Source organism: Myotis myotis, unplaced genomic scaffold (assembly GCF_014108235.1).
Source record: "Myotis myotis isolate mMyoMyo1 unplaced genomic scaffold, mMyoMyo1.p scaffold_m19_p_1, whole genome shotgun sequence".
NCBI classification, from domain to species: Eukaryota; Metazoa; Chordata; class Mammalia; order Chiroptera; family Vespertilionidae; genus Myotis; species Myotis myotis.
Genome location: NW_023416313.1, coordinates 186,615,244 through 186,633,166, shown reverse-complemented (window position 1 = coordinate 186,633,166; position 17,923 = coordinate 186,615,244). Strand labels below are relative to the sequence as shown.

At 48.8% G+C, this 17,923-nt stretch overlaps 2 protein-coding genes across 2 annotated transcripts in view; both read left to right on the top strand.

Moving 5' to 3' along the window:
* Window positions 1–1,070, top strand: part of LOC118678285 (DNA dC->dU-editing enzyme APOBEC-3C-like) — a 7,718-nt gene extending 6,648 nt beyond the window's left edge. Inside the window, exon 5 of the mRNA XM_036353809.1 lies at window positions 965–1,070. Coding sequence (XP_036209702.1) covers window positions 965–1,070 — 106 coding nt within the window. The remainder of the gene's footprint in view (window positions 1–964) is intronic.
* A 481-nt stretch (window positions 1,071–1,551) lies between these two features.
* LOC118678243 (DNA dC->dU-editing enzyme APOBEC-3-like) lies at window positions 1,552–17,178 on the top strand. Its single transcript, XM_036353681.1, is given in 8 exon segments — window positions 1,552–1,681; window positions 1,684–1,994; window positions 2,929–3,226; window positions 3,631–3,746; window positions 8,390–8,595; window positions 9,336–9,525; window positions 16,671–16,905; window positions 17,135–17,178. Coding segments are annotated over 8 exon segments (1,530 nt in total).
* The last annotated feature ends 745 nt before the right edge of the window (window positions 17,179–17,923 follow it).

Below are 17,923 nucleotides of genomic sequence, written 5' to 3'. Positions count from 1 at the left end.
GCTCCAGCCTGGCCCTCCCAGGGGAGCAGGGCCTGTCCCATCTCCTCTCTCTGCCATCATCACTTTCACTTTCCCTTTACAAGAGGCCTGGGTCCTGCTGCACAGAGGAGCCTGTCTCCAGCAGAAGTCAGCTCTGTCCAGAGGGAGGGCCCCAGAGGAGGAGGGAAGGTGGGTCTGAGGTTGAGGAAGATCACAGCCCAGGGCCTGCCCACCTGCACCCCCACTCCCCCCGACCCCCACTCCCCACCGCTGCCAAAGCAGGAAGAAGGTGGGGCCTCAGCTGAGAAGGTGGGAAATCCTCCATCAAGGGACTTTCCTAAACCTGGGCCTGTGAGCAGAAATGAAGCGCCAGCGACGGGGACCAAGGGCAAGGCCCAGGCAACACTTCACTGCGGTGCCCTGGCCCAGGTACTGCCCCCACTCTGTCCTTCTCTGTAGCCCTTTCTACTTGGGGGCCCTGAGGTGTCTCTGTCCTCAGCCTTGTCTTCCCCTTGGTCTAGCCTGGCTTCTCTCCCGATCTGGGCGCCATCTCTGCAGGTTCCACTCCAGCGGGAGCTTTCCCTTCTTCTGGGGATGTCTCCACAATTGCTTCTGAATGGCCCCTTTGCCCCTTGTACAGGCCTGTTGTCCACTTGGTCCTCCTCACAGTCTGCCAGTTATGGGGCTGGCTGTCCCCTCTCTGCCCGTGGGGCTGCTGCTCTGTGGCCTTTCCTGCGCCCTCTTGCCCATTAGAATTGCACTAAAGTAGTGATGGCGAACCTTTGAGCTCGGCATGTCAGCATTTTGAAAAACCCTAAATTAACTCTGGTGCCGTGTCACATATAGATATTTTTTGATATTTGCAACCATAGTAAAACAAAGATGTATATTTTTGATATTTATTTTATGTATTTAAATGCCATTTAACAAAGAAAAATCAACCAAAAAAGGTGTTTGCGTGTCACTTCTGACACGGGTGTCATAGGTTCACCATCACTGCACTAAAGGATGAGTGGAGCACTCGGGGCATTTGGTTTGAAGCACTTGGATTCAATTTCTGTGCTACTGACCCCGTTATCCACTCAGAGTGAGAGGAGTTCGCTGAGCAGGAAAGGAAATCCTCTCTCCCAAGGTGCCAGCACTGTGAGCTGAAGAGCAAAGTCAGACTGTCCCCAGAGGCATCCCTGCCCTTGCGTTTATAGTGCACCCACCGGTGGGGGAAATGCTGTTTACAATGAGGGAGAAAAGAGCCTCTCAGCCAATAGGGCCACCGCTGCCAGCTGACGTCATCCAAGGGGTGGACATGGCTTTGCCTGGGCAAGGGACCGGTTCTGTCACTTAGCAGCCCTGTGACTTGGGGGGGCTACTCACCTCTCTGTGCCTCATTTCCTCCTCTGTAAAATAGGGTGAGGCCCCTAGATTTGGGGAGGAATAGAGGAGTTCAGATACAAGGAGCTCTTAGAACAGTAGTCAGAGCCTGTGAATTTAGGTGTTAGCCTGACATTAAATAATAATAATAAACATGCATAGGTGAAAGGTCAACCATGAATTGTACCTTAATATGAAAATGTAATGTTTGGGGGTGGAGGCAGTTTTATTACTCATTTCTGTATTCAAATGATTGGGGTTGGGGGGTTGGGCATGTGTTGTTGGAAGCAGCAGAGCCAGTCCTTAAGGGAGAGGACAGGAGCCCCTGCTGTTCCTGCAGCCCCTGCCCTCCTGCTCTCCCCCAGTTTCCTGCCTGGAGGCGGCAGGAAATGCTGAAGGGAAGGGGTTGCTGGGAGGCAGGGCGCCCAGGCCACCAGATGGGAGAAACTCAAGGGAACTCTACATTTTCTCTTTTCTCTCCTGCCCCCAGGAACCCAGTGAGAAGGTTTAGTCCTGGGTATTTCTACTTTCACTTTACAAACTGCCCTGACCATGGAGGTCGCAATGGCTGCTATCTCTGCTACCAAGTGAAAAGAACACAGAGGCGATTGCCATTGGACATGAGCACCGGGGTTTTTGAAAATGAGGTATGTGCCCCATGATGCTGTCATCAGAGGCAGGAGCTAAGCCAGGGAAGGATGCGGGGAAATAATAATATGTAAAATGCCAGAGGCTTCTTACCACAACATTGTCCTAAGGTTTAGCCCTGGATGTCACTGCCTGACCATCCTGAAATGCCAGGTACACCTGGGCGAGGATGGCAGCCTCAGCATACACAGAGCAAGCCCCCGCCCTGCAGCCAAACACTAAGGTCTCCTGTGAAGTGTCCACCACACACCAGCCCTCTCTTCCCCACCTGGACTGCAGACTACTCAGAGCCCTTATGGGGTGGATGGGGTGTCACCATGGCAGTCCTACCCGTGGGAGCACGATTGGGGTCACTTGTGTCATTTAATCTTTTCTAGTACCCAGTGGTCAAACTTTCAGAGAAATCAATTAATTTAATTTTGATAATGTACTTTGGAATATGTCGAAGATATTGTTTCAACATATCGTTAATATAAAAGTTCTTCATGAGATAGTTTACATTCTTCTTCCATACCACATCATGGAGATAAGGAGTGTATTCAGTAATTGTCACAAACATCAGTGCAGGCGAGCCACATTTCAAGTGCACAGTAGACACCTGTGCTAGTGGCTCTCTGTGGGCAGCACTGCTCTGGGCCCTCCCCGGCAGACAGCACCCAGAAACAAGCCTGGACCCAGCAGCCGGGCCTGGAGCAGGCACCCGGAATGCTCATAGAATGAAAGAATGGGAGGGTGGATGTTGGAGTTCATGGATGAGGGTGGGAAGGGATGACTAAGCTAAAACAGCCTGGGTGGGAGACGTTTAAAAAGGAATCAGTCAATAACATGCTTCTGAGACTCTGGCTCCCTGTCCCCTGGTCCCGACTCCTCCAGCCCTGCAACATGCCTTCTCTTCCAGCCTAGAGGTTCTCTTTCCCTCTCCGTCTCTCCCAGTTCTATCCCAAGAAGCCCAGGCACACAGAAATCTGCTTCTTGAACTGGTTCAAGACCCAGCAAGCATTCTTGGCTCAGAACCTGTCCCACGAGGAGAAATACCATGTCACATGGTACATGTCCTGGAGCCCCTGCTTCCAATGTGCGAGGCATGTGGTCGAGTTCCTCAAGGACCACAAGTATGTGCAGCTGAGCATCTTCGTTGCCCGCCTCTACTACCCCAGGAGGCCCCAGTACCAGCAGGGGCTGCGCAGCCTGCAAGGTGCAGGGGCCCAGGTGGCAATAATGACTCCAGATGGTGAGAGCAGAGGGTGCCCGGGCAGGGATGGGAGGGGTTTGGGAGGACTAGGACTAGGCAGGAAGGAGCAAGAATCCCCAGAAAGGAAGGAGAAGCCCCCTTAGCTGCCTGTGGAGGTGGTGCTGGGGTCGGGGAGTCTCCTGGAGGAGAAGTTCAGGGGAGAAAGGTGGTCCAGGCTGGGGAGGGAGGTGAAGGACACCTGCAAGAAGGCTTCCAAAAGGGGGCGTGGAGGAGGGGCTCAGATTCACAGGAAGAAAGGTACTGAAGTGACAATGAAGTCCCGGGAAGGAAAGAGAAGAGGGTCTGAAATCATGATGGGAAGAGCGGTCCCTAAGAGACACACTGTGTGTCCCCTCAAGGTTCTCGGAGCTGAAGCGCACCATGGTCTCCCCTGTTCCTTTCAGACTTTGCCTACTGCAGGAAGATCTTTGTGCATCGCCCCCATAAACGATTCTGGTACTGGGAAGGAATAGATGAAAACAGTTGCAGCCTATCTAAGACTTTGGAGGACATTCTCAGGGTGAGGTTCCTCCCTCTGAATCTCCCCCTATCCCACCACCCCCATCCCCTCGTCTTCTCCCCTTGGGCCTTTCTCTCCCTCTGGGTCACCTGTTCCCCCCTGGGCCCCTGGTCCATCCCTCCCCTCAGGTCTCACAAGTCCCTTTGCTTTCTCCCCCCTGCGCCCCTTTTCCTTCCCCCGCTTTGTGACTGCCCCAGACTCTGCTCTGTTCACCTTCCCACCTGCCTCACTCCCTGCTTCCTCCACCTCCTCCTTCTCGATCCAGAATGAGGGAAACTGAAGGAGGACTTCCATCTCTCTAAACAAGTGAGGAGACTTCTGGTGAACGAGGAATAAAACACTTTCTTTAAGAAGTGAAAACGGCCCTAGCTGGCTTGGCTTAGTGGATAGACCTTTGGCCTGTGGACTGAAGGGTCTCGGATTCGATTCCATTCAAGGACATATGCTGGGGTTGCAGGCTCCATCCCTGAGCAGGAGGCAGCCGGTCAATGATTCTCTCTCATCATTGATGTTTCTGTCTCTCTCTCCCTCTCCCTTCCTCTCTGAAATCATTAAAAAATAAAATAAAATAAAAACAAGTAATAAAAACTCATTTGCCACCATCTCCAAGTTGATTGAAAGAAACAATTAAAAGGCAATGAATGAGCTCGTAAGGAATTTTTTAAAAATCTGATTGAGTTACTTTTCATTAAAAATCAGTGATATGTTCTAAATCCACACCAGTAATATTGTACTCATTACTATCAGAGTCACAAATAGGAGATTATTTATTTACATTGATTTTTAAGTCCAAAGAAATAACATGAAAGATTAAGAATCTTCCACAAAATGGTTTTTTCTCTGTAAGTACTTCATGAAGTTCAAATAGTTCAATAAGCACTTGCAAAAGTGAAAATGCCTTTCTCTTCTGTATGTACCTTAGGGGAGGGCAGTGGTCACACTAATTGCAACTGGTTAGGAAAAGTTAGCAATATTTATAGCAGCAGAATCTCAAAGTCAAAAGCATCGACCAAAGATATGCTGAGAGTAGTGCTGTGCCAGAAGCAGGTCCATCATAGCTGTTTGACACAGTCGCTGCAGGGAAGAAACATCTGAACAGCATATGTTTCAAGGTACCTGGCGTATATGGCATACTGTTCTTAATATGTTTGCTCCCCTTCTTAGCACTATGTGTTTTAGCTAAGGTCACCTCTCTGAGAAAGATTGTTTCCCCAAGTGGGGATTTTTCCCTGGAGTTAGGGATTAACAGGACTAAGGAAGGGAATAAATCAGTAAAACCCCTTAACTAAGTGCCTTGCGGGTAGTTAATCACCTTAACTATGAACAATCACGCTTAAGCTACATAATCTTTACTTAGGATAATCTCCTTCAGTTACTTCCTTGTAGCTTAACAGAACAGTAGAGTATTGACCTTTGAATGGAGATAACAAACGCCCTAACCTTTGGAATAGAATGGATAGGATTAAAATCAAATGATATAAATAAAGATGTAACAGGAGAATAAAGAGAAGAAAAGGACAGGAGAGGGGTGGTGGGGTAGGAGGGTGGGGTTGGGCAAAGCAGGGCTGGGGGCCAATGGTGGAAGACAAGGGGCAGAAATGAGATCAAGGACAGAAGGCTGGGTTGTCAGGGGACTGTGGTCGCCATGGAGGAGCTGAAAGTCAGCTTGTTTCCCAGGACAAGACCTGTGGGAGGAGTAGGACAGTGTGGGCCTGGCTCAGCTGCTCAGTGATGCTACTGGAATCAGGCCCCAACTCTCACACACACCCCCAACTCAGCTCTGGGGGGTTGTCTTCTCCTGCTGGTCTCCTCCAAGCCTCAGATGATAGCCCACCTCCACACATCATGCCTCATTCCCAGGGGGCGAGAGAGGACTGGACCAACCACAAGACTTTCAAGCCTGTACGTCCTCTCTGTGGACAATGGCAGGGACCGACCATGAAGGGCAGCTGATGGGCAGCCCATAAATCTGTGTCCAGGAGTGTTTCCTTCCTGCGCAGACCCTGTTTGTGTGGCAGAGGGAACAGGGCTGCCTCTGGGATTCCTCACTGTAACACATAGAGAGTAACAGTGACTGACCTCGGGGCTGTGGTGACAGGTAAATGTCAGGCATTTTGGACAATGTCTAACAAAGGAGATAGTTAGTCTTCAACAAAAGATGAGGTGATTATAAAGAAGAGGGGAAGTCTCTGGTTCAATGAATCAATCTATTTTTCAAATAATCCTTCAGTCCTCCAGCAGATTCTGCTCATACCATGTGCAGCCTGGTGTTGGGAAGAAGTGGTGACAAGAACCATTAGGGGTCTCAGCAGGTGGTCGAGGCTGAGACCCTGGACAGGGTTGGCCCCTGCTCCTGACCCCCTCCTTCTGCCTTCCCTGATGGGGACTCCCTCCCTATCCTCTGCCAGCTCCTCCTCTGACCCTGGGTGTTCCTCCTGTCTCCTGACCCTGTGCCTTGCCTGGTCTGTCCCCAGGACTCCCAGCATGTCCTGTGGTCTGCTGCCCTCATTTCTGTGTCTCCTCCCGCCCCTGCTGCAGGTGTACCATGGAGAATGCCAGTCCCAGAAGTGACGCCACCATGCCCAAGTGAGCAGGAAGTATTGAGAGGGGCCTCCATTCCCTTTTCTCTAAATTAACCTCTGCCTTTTGGTGCAGACTCACCATGTCTCAGGACCTGGGCGAAGCCCCTTTCATCCCCAAGCTTGTCCAGACTGCACCAATTCTCACAGCAGGGAATGACTACTGAGCACCATATTGCTCTGAGGCAAAGTTCTTTTTCCCTTTTCCCAAGGTTGCAGGTAGACAAGGTTGAGCCCGGATTCATATTCTCCCTTTCTGCCCCTTTTCTCCCTCCATTCTTTCCTCTCTCCAGGCTGCGTTACTTCCCTCCATCTGCTCAGAGTGATATATCTTTCTTTTTGATCCTGTTTCTTCCTCTTTGTGCTCCCCTTCCTCTTCTTTGCCCTCATGGCTGCCTCTTTCCTTCCCTTCCAGCTTCCCCTTTAACTTGATTACAACTCACTGAGAACATACAAGGCCCAGAGAAATGGAGATATATACCATGTTCATGGATGGAGAGTCTCAGTGCCTCAGAGACGTCTATGCCTGCCAGGATTGCCCTACACATTGATAATAGGGTATCACAGGAAACACGAAAAGTATGTCCATCACTCAGCTGTTTTGGCTCAGTGGTTGACCATGGACCCATGAACCAGGAGGTTCATGCATGGGCACTTGCCCAGGTTCTGGGATCTTTTCCCAGTAGGGGGTATACAGCCAATGAATGATTCTCTCATCACTGATGTTTTTTTCTCTCTCTCCCCCTTCCTTCCTCTCTGTGAAATTAATTTAAAAAACATATTTTAAGGAAATTTTGCCCATAACTTCATGTAAATGTGTACACGGCCAATACAACTTCAAAGGTGAAGCTAAGGTGGATCGACATACCAGATATTGGACCTACTTTGAAGCCCTGGCAGAGCAGTGTGGTAGTCACTCAGGCATGGACAGGTGAAGCAAAGGAGCATATGACACACACACACACACACACACACACACACACACACACACAGGTGGTGGCCTTGCACATCAGTAGGACAAAATGACGTGGAAGGAAAGTCATTAAATGTCCTTGCATTGGCTATCTAATACAAAATAAAAAACGACATGCCTATGTCAAGTCATATACATACATGACAAAATGAATACATTTGAGAACATTGAAAATTAAGACATCTATACATGGAAAGACTTCATGAAGCGAGAGCCTAGCCACACATTGAAAGAAAGCATTTGCAATGGAAGTGACAAGGGTCACTGTCTACTAGCTTTCCCAAAGCAAGTGGGACAGGAGCCTACCAGCTGTGTCCTCCCCACCCTGTGAAGGCAGAGGGACCTAAGCAGAGGACCAAGCTCAGAACGAGGAACTCAACGCACATCTGTCCCTGATTCAAGGTCCACACTTTCCCATCATTCAACAGGAGGCAGGTGGAGAGCATGCACTGGGCTCAGGCTTGGGCTGGGTGCAGGGTGGTGTGCGGAGGGCTCCATCCTGGCCCTCTCAGGGGAGCAGGGCCTGTCCCATCCCCTCTCTCTGCCATCATCACTTTCAGTCTCCCTTTACAAGAAGCCTGGGTCCTGCTGCACAGAGGAGCCTGTCTCAAGCAGAAGTCAGCTCTGTCCAGAGGGAGGGCCCCAGAGGAGGAGGGAAGGTGGGCCTGAGGTTAAGGAAGATCACACCCTAGGGCCAGCCCACCCTCCCAGCCAAAGCAGGAAGGAGGTGGGGTCCAGCTAAGAAGGTAGGAAGGTTTTTTATACAGGGACTTTCCTAAAACCTGGGCCTGTGAGCAGAAATGCAGCACAAGCGCTGGGGACCAAGGGCAATGCAGCAGCAACAAGGGAACCAACACTTCACTCCGGTGCCCTGGCCAGGTACTGCCCCCACTCTGTCCTTCTCTGTAGCCCTTTCTACTTGGGGGCCCTGAGGTGTCTCTTTCCTCAGCTTTGTCCTCCCCCTGGTCTAGCCTGGCTTCGCTCCCGCTCTGGGCACCTTCTCTGCAGGTCCCACTCCAGCAGGGGCTTTGCCTTCTTCTGGGGATGTCTCCACAATTGCTTCTGAATGGCCCCTCCTGCCCCTTGTCCAGGCCTGTTGTCCACTTGGTCCTCCTCACAGTCTGCCAGTTGTGGGGCTGGCTGTCCCCTGCCTGCCCGTGGAGCTGCTGCTCTGTGGCCTTTCCTGTGCCCTCTTGGCCATTAGAATTGCACTAAAGGATGAGTGGAGCACTCGGGGCATTTGGTTTGAAGTACTTGGATCCACTTTCTGTGCTACTGACCCCGTTATCCACTCAGAGTGAGAGGAGTTCGCTAAGCAGGAAGGGAAATCCTCTCTACCAAGGTGCCGGCACTATGAGCAGAAGAGCAAAGTCCAACTGTCCCTAGAGGCATCCCTGCCCTCGCGTTTATAGTGTACGGACCGGTGAGGGAAATGGTGTTTACAATGAGGGCGAAAAGAGCCTCTCAGCCAATAGGGCCACCGCTGCCAGTTGACGTCATGCAAGGGCTGGACATGGCTTTGCCTGGGCAAGGAACCTGTCAGTTAGCAGCCCTGTGACTTGGGCAGGCTACTTCCCTCCCTGTGCCCTGTCTCCTTCCATGTAAAATGGGGTGAGGCCCCTGGATCTGGGGAGGAATAGAGGAGTTCAGATACAAGGAGCTCTTAGAACAGTAGCCAGAGCCTGTGAATTTAGGTGTTCGCCTGACATTAAATAATAATAATAAACATTATTATTGAAAGGTCAATCATAAATTGCACCTTAATATGAAAATCTAATGTTTGGGGGTGGAGGCAGTTTTATTACTTATTTCTGTATTCAAATGACTGGGGGTATGTGTTTGGGCGTGTGTTGTTGGAAGCAGCAGAGCTGGGCCCTAAGGCAGAGGACAGGATCCCCCTTACCCCCCACCTCGCTGTCTCAGTAGCTCCTGCCCTCCTGCTCTCCCCCAACCCAAGGGAAGGGGTTTCTGGGAGGCAGGGTTCCCAGAGTGTCCATGAAATGTGTTCAGGAGTCACTGGATGGGTGAAACTCGTAGGAATACTGAATTGTCTGTTATCTCTCTTGCCCACTGCAACCCAATGAGAAGCATGTATCCCAAGACCTTCAACTTCAACTTCCAAAATCTAAATGGCTATGGGCGGAAGTCTACCTTCCTCTGCTTTGAAGTGGAAAAATGGGAGGATGGTTCATTTCTTGACTATCAAAATGGTGTCTTTCGAAACCAGGTATGTGCCTCACGATGCTGTCATCAGAGGCAGGAACTAAGCCAGGGAAGGATGTGGGGAGATGATAATATGGAAAATGTCAGAGGCTTCTTCCCACAACACTGCCCTGTGTTTTAGCCCTGGATGCCCCTGCCTGACCCTCCCAAATCACCATAGACCAGCAGTCGCCAACGGGTGGTCTGTGGACCACTGATGTCCCGTGAGGTCTGAAAGGTTGGCGACCACTGCCATAGACAATGGCATTTGACTTATCCACAAGGCCTCCTCTAGTCACTAGAGCAGCCGTGGGCAAACTACGGCCCTCGGGCTGGATCCGGCCCTTTCGGCTGTTCTATCTGGCCCGCCGAGCCAAAAGAGCGGAGGGTTCTCTTGCTCTCCCCTCCGCTCCTTCACCAGCAGCAGTGTTAACATGGTAACGTCGGGAAACACGGCCGCAGCTCCTTCTTCTGAGTCCAGTTTAAGAACCCATTGTGGCCCTCGAGTCAAAAAGTTTGCCCACCCCTGCACTAGAGTCTATTGAACCTGCTGGCCCTCAGTCTCCACCTCTTCCAGGGACCTTGAACCGTCTTGGAGGAAAGAGCATTTAGGCTTGGGTAAAAGTGCTGATAGGCTTACATGTATAGAAAAGAGTACATTCAATTGGACTCCCTTACATAAATGCTTTTTCCATTTCAAAAGCAAAATTTTCATAAAGGCCTGTTTCACCTCCCTGTCCTGTTTCTCAGTGATTGCTCTACTGTTATTAGAATTCAGCCACTCAGCCAAATTAGCAAAATGGGTCTCAGATCTAGATCATACATATATCAAAGTAAGCACTCTTCTTACACCATTCTCCTTGGGAGCTCAGGCTGTGGGCCACCTCAGAGTTAATGCTCACATCCTGAAGTCTCTTTGATAGGCTGTACGTAAGCCTCTGTTACGTACTGTGGTTTATCATAAGGAATTTCCCACAGGCTAAGCTTGATACTCAAGATGTTGGTTGTAGGAGAATTGCAAAAATGAATGTGTTGACCATACTTTAAATACCTGGATTAGAACCACAAAAATGTGAAATGCTATCTATATATATAAAAGCCCACTGACTGAATGGCGGAATGACTAGAACGACCAGTCAACCAGTCACTATGATGCACAATCACCACCAGGGGGCAAACGCTTAATACATGAACTGCTCCCTGGTGGTCAGTGCGCTTCCACAGTGGGAGTGGAGCTTGGCTAACTGGGATGAGCAGCGCCCCCACAATAGGCCAATCCTCGCAGGTCATGCCCCCGCACCAGTGCACAAATACGTGTACCAGGCCTCTAGTCTATATATATATATAAAAGCCAAGTGACCTGAACGACAGAACCAGTAGCTTTGATCATCCCCCCCCACCCTAATTGGGGGTGTGACCGGCCAACCGCCCGCAGCCCCTCCCCTTGGCAGGCCCCGCTCTGATTAGCACCCCCACTCCGATTGGTGGCGGTCTGGCCGGACCCCACCTGTGCATGAATTCATGCACCAGGCCTCTAGTTCAGCAGTTCTCAACCTGTGGGTTGCGACCCCTTTGGGGATCGAACGACCCTTTCACAGGGGTCACCTAAGACCATCGGAAAACACATATATAATTACATATTGTTTTTGTGATTAATCACTATGCTTTAATTATGTTCAATTTGTAACAATGAAATTGGGGGTCACCACAACATGAGGAACTGTATTAAAGGGCTGCGGCATTAGGAAGGCTGAGAACCACTGCTCTAGTTATAAATGAGATACACACACACACACACACACACACACACACACACACAATAAGGAACACAGCATGTCTGCCAGATCTGGCATATGAACGGTTGGAAAATATTAAATATACTGGAGACTCTGAACCCTTTGAAAGCACAAAATAACCAACTAATGCTGGATTGACTTGACGGACCTAGTTCAGCTGAGTTTTCATAGAAAAACACGAGATTGTAATCTCATTAAAATGTACTTAAATATGCATTACAAGGTTTTCACCATTTTTTCCCTACAGCAATGGCATTTTCTCAATAATTGAAAAGTGATTATCTTCCCAGTAATGCAGTTGTCACTTATGTGTTTTCTTCTTCATCTTTTTCTGTGCTTTCAAACACTTAAAATGCTTGAGCACTTCCTTTTCAGAAAGTTATGAAATTACACTTAAAAATAATTTAATTTTAAATGCTCATTTAAAGGTGTCCCTGTATCTGTTATGCCCCTTTCCCTAGGAGCCAGCTCTAAAACATTGTTCAGCAGCTTTTCAATGTTCATTACCTTTAAACCTAGAACCAAGTGCAACTGACGTCTGTTGCACGCTGGGTCTAGTTTTCTTCCATCTTCCAGGGCTTCGTGGAATAAGAAACGAATCTAGTACAAATGAAGATTAAATGTTTCTGGGCAACAGTAGAGTTAGCAAACAGATTATTTATCCACAGACACACGTCAGTCCACTGGAGCAGGGGCTCGGCACATTGGAAATGTAAAGGGATCAGCCTCCTGTGTTTGGGGTCAGTTTTCTTTTGCTGTGTTTTTTAGAACGAGGGTGGGGGCCTAAGTGTCCTTATCAAGCTGTGGTCCATGACACATGCCCGTGAGGGAGCCCGGGCCCTGCTGCGCCCTGCCGTGGGGCAGCACCGGTGAGCATCAGTGTTTGGTAGAGGAGCCCTCATGTTAAACAGAATCACTGTAGAGTACAGTGTACTGTTGTGTTGCTGATTTTCCTTTGAAATATAAAAGATTTTAAGCTTTTTTTGGTCAAAAGTGGTAACATATTAATGCACATAAAAAACCTTTTTGAATCTGGAAGATGGCGGCATAGGTTAACGCCGGAGTTTGCTGCCTCGAACAACCACTTCAAAAATACAACTAAAATATGGAACGGACATCATTCAGAACCACAGGAAGGCTGGCTGAGTGGCAGTTCTACAACTAGGAGGAAAGAGAATAGCATACCAAGACTCAGAGGAGGCGCAGTGCTGAAGTGAAATACTAAAGTGCGGAGTGCATGTGGAGCGGGCTGGCGGCTGAGGGCGCGGTTGTTGTTTTCAATCGGGAGGGAGTTTCAGACTCTGAGCTCCAGATCCGGGCGAGTCTCTAGGGACCCAGACTCAAACGGGAGAGGTGGGACTGTCTGGCTTCGGTCAGAACTCAAAGGCAGCGGTTGCTGGGACTCTGAGAGGCAGAGCCCCTGGGGACGGAACTGAGAGCAGCCATAACTGCTCGCTCCGCACACCCTGTAGATCCCCGGGGACCCGCCCCGCCCAAGCCCTGCACAGAGCCATTTGCCGGATAGCCTTAGGCAAATGCTAGATTAGCACCACCCTAGAGATCCAGCACAGAAGTTCTCCCACTGCAGACACAGCTGACTCTCATAGCCAGTTAGCCTGGAGGTCAAATCACCCCCAGTATTGCCAGCAACAATCAAGGCTTAACTACAACAAGACTGCGCACAAAGACCACAAGGGGGTGCACCAAGAAAGCATAAAAAATGCGGAGACAAAGAAACATGACAGAAATGGAGGATACAGAGCTGAAAACCGCACTTTTAAGGTCAATAATTTTCTAGAAACTGCCGATAAACTTAATGAGATCTACAAGAAATCTAATGAGACCCTCGATGTTGTGATAAAGAACCAACTAGAAATTAAGCATACACTGACTGAAATAAAGAATAATATACAGAGATCCAACAGCAGACCAGAGGAGCGCAAGAATCAAGTCAAAGATTTGAAATGTGAAGAAGCAAAAAACACCCAACCGGAAAAGCAAAATGAAAAAAGAATCCAAAAATACAAAGATAGCATAAGGAGCCTCTGGGACAGCTTCAAGCGTACCAATATCAGAATTATAGGTGTGCCAGAAGAAGAGAGAGAGCAAGATATTGAAAACCTATTTGAAGAAATAATGACAGAAAACTTCTCCTACCTGGTGAAAGAAATAGACTTACAGTTCCAGGAAGCGCAGAGAACCCCAAACAAAAGGAATCCAAAGAGGACCACACCAAGACACATCATAATTAAAATGCCAAGAGCAAAAGATAAAGAGAGAATCTTAAAAACAGCAAGAGAAAGAAACTCAGTTACCTACAAGGGAATACCCATACGACTGTCAGCTGATTTCTCAACAGAAACTTTGCAGGCCAGAAGGGAGTGGCAAGAAATATTCAAAGTGATGAATACCAAGAACCTACAACCAAGATTACTTTATCCAGCAAAGCTATCATTCAGAATTGAAGGTCAGATAAAGAACTTCACAGATAAGGAAAAGCTAAAGGAGTTCATCACCACCAAACCAGTATTATATGAAATGCTGAAAGGTATCCTTTAAGAAGAGGAAGAAGAAGAAAAAGGTAAAGATACAAATTATGAACAACAAATCATGCATCTATCAACAAGTGAATCTAAGAATCAAGTGAATAAATAATCTGATGTACAGAATGAACTGGTGATTATAATAGAATCAGGGACATCGAAAGGGAACAGACTATTCTTGGGGGGGAAAGGGGTGTGGGGGATTCGGGAAGAGAATGGACAAAAATCGTGCACCTATGGATGAGGACAGTGGGTGGGGAGTGAGGGCGAAGGGTGGGGCAGGAACTGGGAGGAGGGGAGTTATGGGGGGAAAAAAGAGGAACAAATGTAAAAATCTGAACAATAAAGATTTAATTAAAAAAAAAACCTTTTTGTGATTGTAAGATTTAGCTTATGAATTATTCAAATCGAAGTGAAAGATGACCAGGTCATTGTTAATGACTCAGTCTATTAAGAATATATGTATTTTTGTAAAGGAAAAGGACTTGTTGATATTTAATATATTGTTATTGATTTCAGAGAGGAAGGGAGAGGGAGAAAGAGGTAGAAACATCAATGATGAGAGAGTATCATTGATCGGCTGCCTCCTGCACGCCCCCTCCTGGGGATCCAGCCCGCAACCCGGGCATATGCCCTTGCCGGGAATCTAACCTGGGATCCTTCAGTTCACAGGCTGACGCTCTATCCACTGAGCCAAATCAGCTAGGGCAGCATTTGTAGATATTTAATCAGTACAAGATATATGTCTGTTTTGCAGAAATAAAATGGTGCTTAGAGATTCTCTTTAAATATTTTTGTGCTGAAATGCATTTTCTGTTGACCTACAGAATGTTGTGTACAAAACTGTATGGTCGAACTATTGGGCTAGGCTAGATACTTATGTTTTTTAAAATCTGGACTTAGCCAAGTATACTTGGCCATGTTAAAAATAGTATCTTTGTTATTAAAATGTGGATTGCAAAAAAGAAAAAGAAAGAAAAAAAAGAGGGTCTAGGACAGTTGGGGCTGCTGTGCACCAGTGCCTTATGGGGCCCTAGGAAGTGCTCTGCTGGCTAGGTCCTCCCCCAGCTACCCCCAGGGGAGAACCCACACCCACATCCTGCCTGCCTCCAGCCCGCTCTGAGTCAAGCACTAAGGTCTCCTGTGAAGTGTCCAGCACACGCCAGCCCTCCCTTCTCCACCCAGACTGCAGGCTACTCAGAGCCCTTCTGGGATGGATGGGTGTCACTGTGGCAGTACTTTCCCATGGGAGCGTAATCAGGGTCACTTAGGTCATTTAACCTTTTCTAGTACCCAGTGTTCAAACTTTCAGAGAAATTGATCAATTTAATGTTTATAATGTACTTTGTAATATATCTAAGATATTGTTTCACCATATCTGTAATAATAAAAGGGTAATATGTTAATTAGACTGAACGTCCTTCTGGACATCATTCCTGATGTCCTTCCGGAAAGCCGGGGCTGGGCAAAGCCACCCGGGTCCTGGGTGCCTGCCAGCGGCTGGAGGAGGGAAGCCCAGGTCCTGGTACCGGAGGGAAGCTGGTACCGGAGGGAAGCCGGTGCCGGCAGCCGGGGGAAGTAAGGCCTACTCTTGCACAAATTTGTATGCATCTGTCCTCTAGTAGTTAATATAGAAGTTCTTCATGAGATAGTTTACATTCCTCTTTCATACCACGTCATGGAGATAAGGTGTATATTCCGTATTTGTTGCACACATCAATGCAGGCGAGCCACATTTCAAGAGCACAGCAGACACCGGTGCTAGTGGCTCCCTGTGGGCAGCATGGCTCTGGGCCCTCCCCGGCAGACAGCACCCAGGAAACAAGCCTGGACCCCAGCGGCCTGGCCTGGAGCAGGCCCTCAGGACGTTGGAGTGTGGTAAGGGATGCGCAAATAAAACATCAGGGAGGGGAGGAGTTTACAAAGGGATGAATCGCTCCACTGGTGAGGCTCGGTGGTTGAACATCGACCCCTGTACCAAGAGGTCACTGGTTAGATTCCATTCAGTGTACATGCCCAGGTTGCAGGTTTGATCTCCAGCGGGAGGTGTGCAGGAGGCAGCTTTCTGATGCTTCTCTCTCATCAATGTTTCGATCTCTCCTTTTCCCTTCCTCTCTCTAAAAATCAATAAAAATAGCCCTCGCTGGTTTGGCTCAGTGGATAGAGTATCAGCCTGCAGACTGCAGGGTCCTGGGTTTGATTCAGGTCAAGGGTACATGCCCAGATTGTGGGCTGGATCCCCAGTGGGGGTTGTGCAGGAGACAGCCGATCAATGATTCTCTCTCACCACTGACATTTTATCTCTCTCACCCTTCCTTTCTTAAATCAATAAAAATATATTTTTAAAAATAAAAATCAGCCCTAACCAGTTTGGCTCAATGGATAGAGGTCAGCCTGCAGGCTGAAAGGTCCCAGGTTAGATACCGGCCAAGGGCATGTACCTTGGTTGCGGGCACATCCCCAGTAGGAGGTGTGCAAGAGGCAGCTGATCGATGTTTCTCTCTCATCGATGTTTCTAGCTCTCTATCCCTCTCTCTTCCTCTCTGTAAAAAAAAATCAATAAAATATATTTTAAAATAAATAAAATAAAAAATAAAAATCAATAAAAACATATTTTTAAAAAAATAAAAAGGGGATAAATCAATCAACAACATGACCTTGAGACTACTGCTCCCTGTCCCCTGGTGCCCATCCCCCAGTCCTGCTCTGTCACATGCCTGCTCTGTCACATGCCTGCTTTGTTACGAGGGGTCCCCCCCCCGCCCCCCCGTCTCTCCCAGTTGTATCCTGGCCACGCAGAACTCTGCTTTCTGGATTGGTTCCGTGAGAAGGTTCTGTTTCCTGATGAGATTCGGTGTCCTGATGTGCAATACCGTGTCACCTGGTACGTATCCTGGAGCCCCTGCTTTGAGTGTGCAAAGCAGGTGGCTGACTTCCTGAATGAGAACGAGAATGTGGACCTGAGCATCTCCGCTGCCCGCCTCTACTTGTATGAGGACGAAGATGAGCAGGGGCTTCGAGATCTGGTTGCTGCAGGGGCCAAGGTGGCCATGATGGCTCCAGAGGGTGAGAGCAGAGGGAGCTGGGGCAGGAATGTGTGTATGGGGGGGTGGGGGGGGGCAGGTAGAGGCACCCAGGGACAGTGACAGGCACCCAGGGGAACTTGGGAAACTGAGGCAGAGTGAAGACACCTGGCAAGGAGGAAACTGGGCCCTGAGTGGGGTTGCCCAGGGGAGGCTCAGGAGAGAAAGGCTCCTAGGCCAGACCTGCCTGCTTTCTCCCCTCTTTACTGCAGACTTTGAATACTGTTGGGATAATTTTGTGTACAACGGGGGATGACACTTCACGTATTGGAAGAATGTGCGTCGAAATTATCGTAGTCTGCAGCAGCAGCTTGATGAAATCCTCTGGTATGAGTTTCCTCACCCCCCGCCACCGCCCCCACCTTACCTCCCACAACCTTCACCTGAGTCTGGGCCTCTCTGCTCCTTCAGGTGCCTCCCCACCCCGACCCTTCCTCCCTCCACCCCTCAGCGCCTCCCTGTCCCCCAGCAAAGGTGCTCCCCCCTTCCTCAGTCCTCCCATCTCACCACATTAACCAAATGTTGTTATTAAACCGAACACAAGTGTTCATGAATGTGTATGAGTGTGGCCATCAGAAGACTGAGGAGACAGAGAATGACTGCATTCGGTTGCTAGGGCTTCCTTAGTAACAAACTCTAGCCCAGCCCCTGTGATGTGAATGCCCCTAGTATTAAGAGCAACTATTTTTTAAAAATATATCTTTATTGATTTTAGAGAGGGAGGGAGAGGGAGAGATGGAAACATCAATAATGAGAGAGAATCATTGATCTGCTGCCTCCTGCACGCCCCACACCAGGGCTTGGGCTCGAAAACCCGGTACGTGCCCTGTCGGGGAATCCCACCGTGATCTCCTGGTTCAGAGTCCGCTGCTCAACCACTGAGCCACACTGGTCAGCCTGAGCAGCTATGCTTAATTAAGCCTTTGTTCACACGGTAAAAGCTCTTCCTGCTCAACTCTTTGTTCTCAGAAGGTCCTCATTAGTTGCTAATGTGTGTGTCT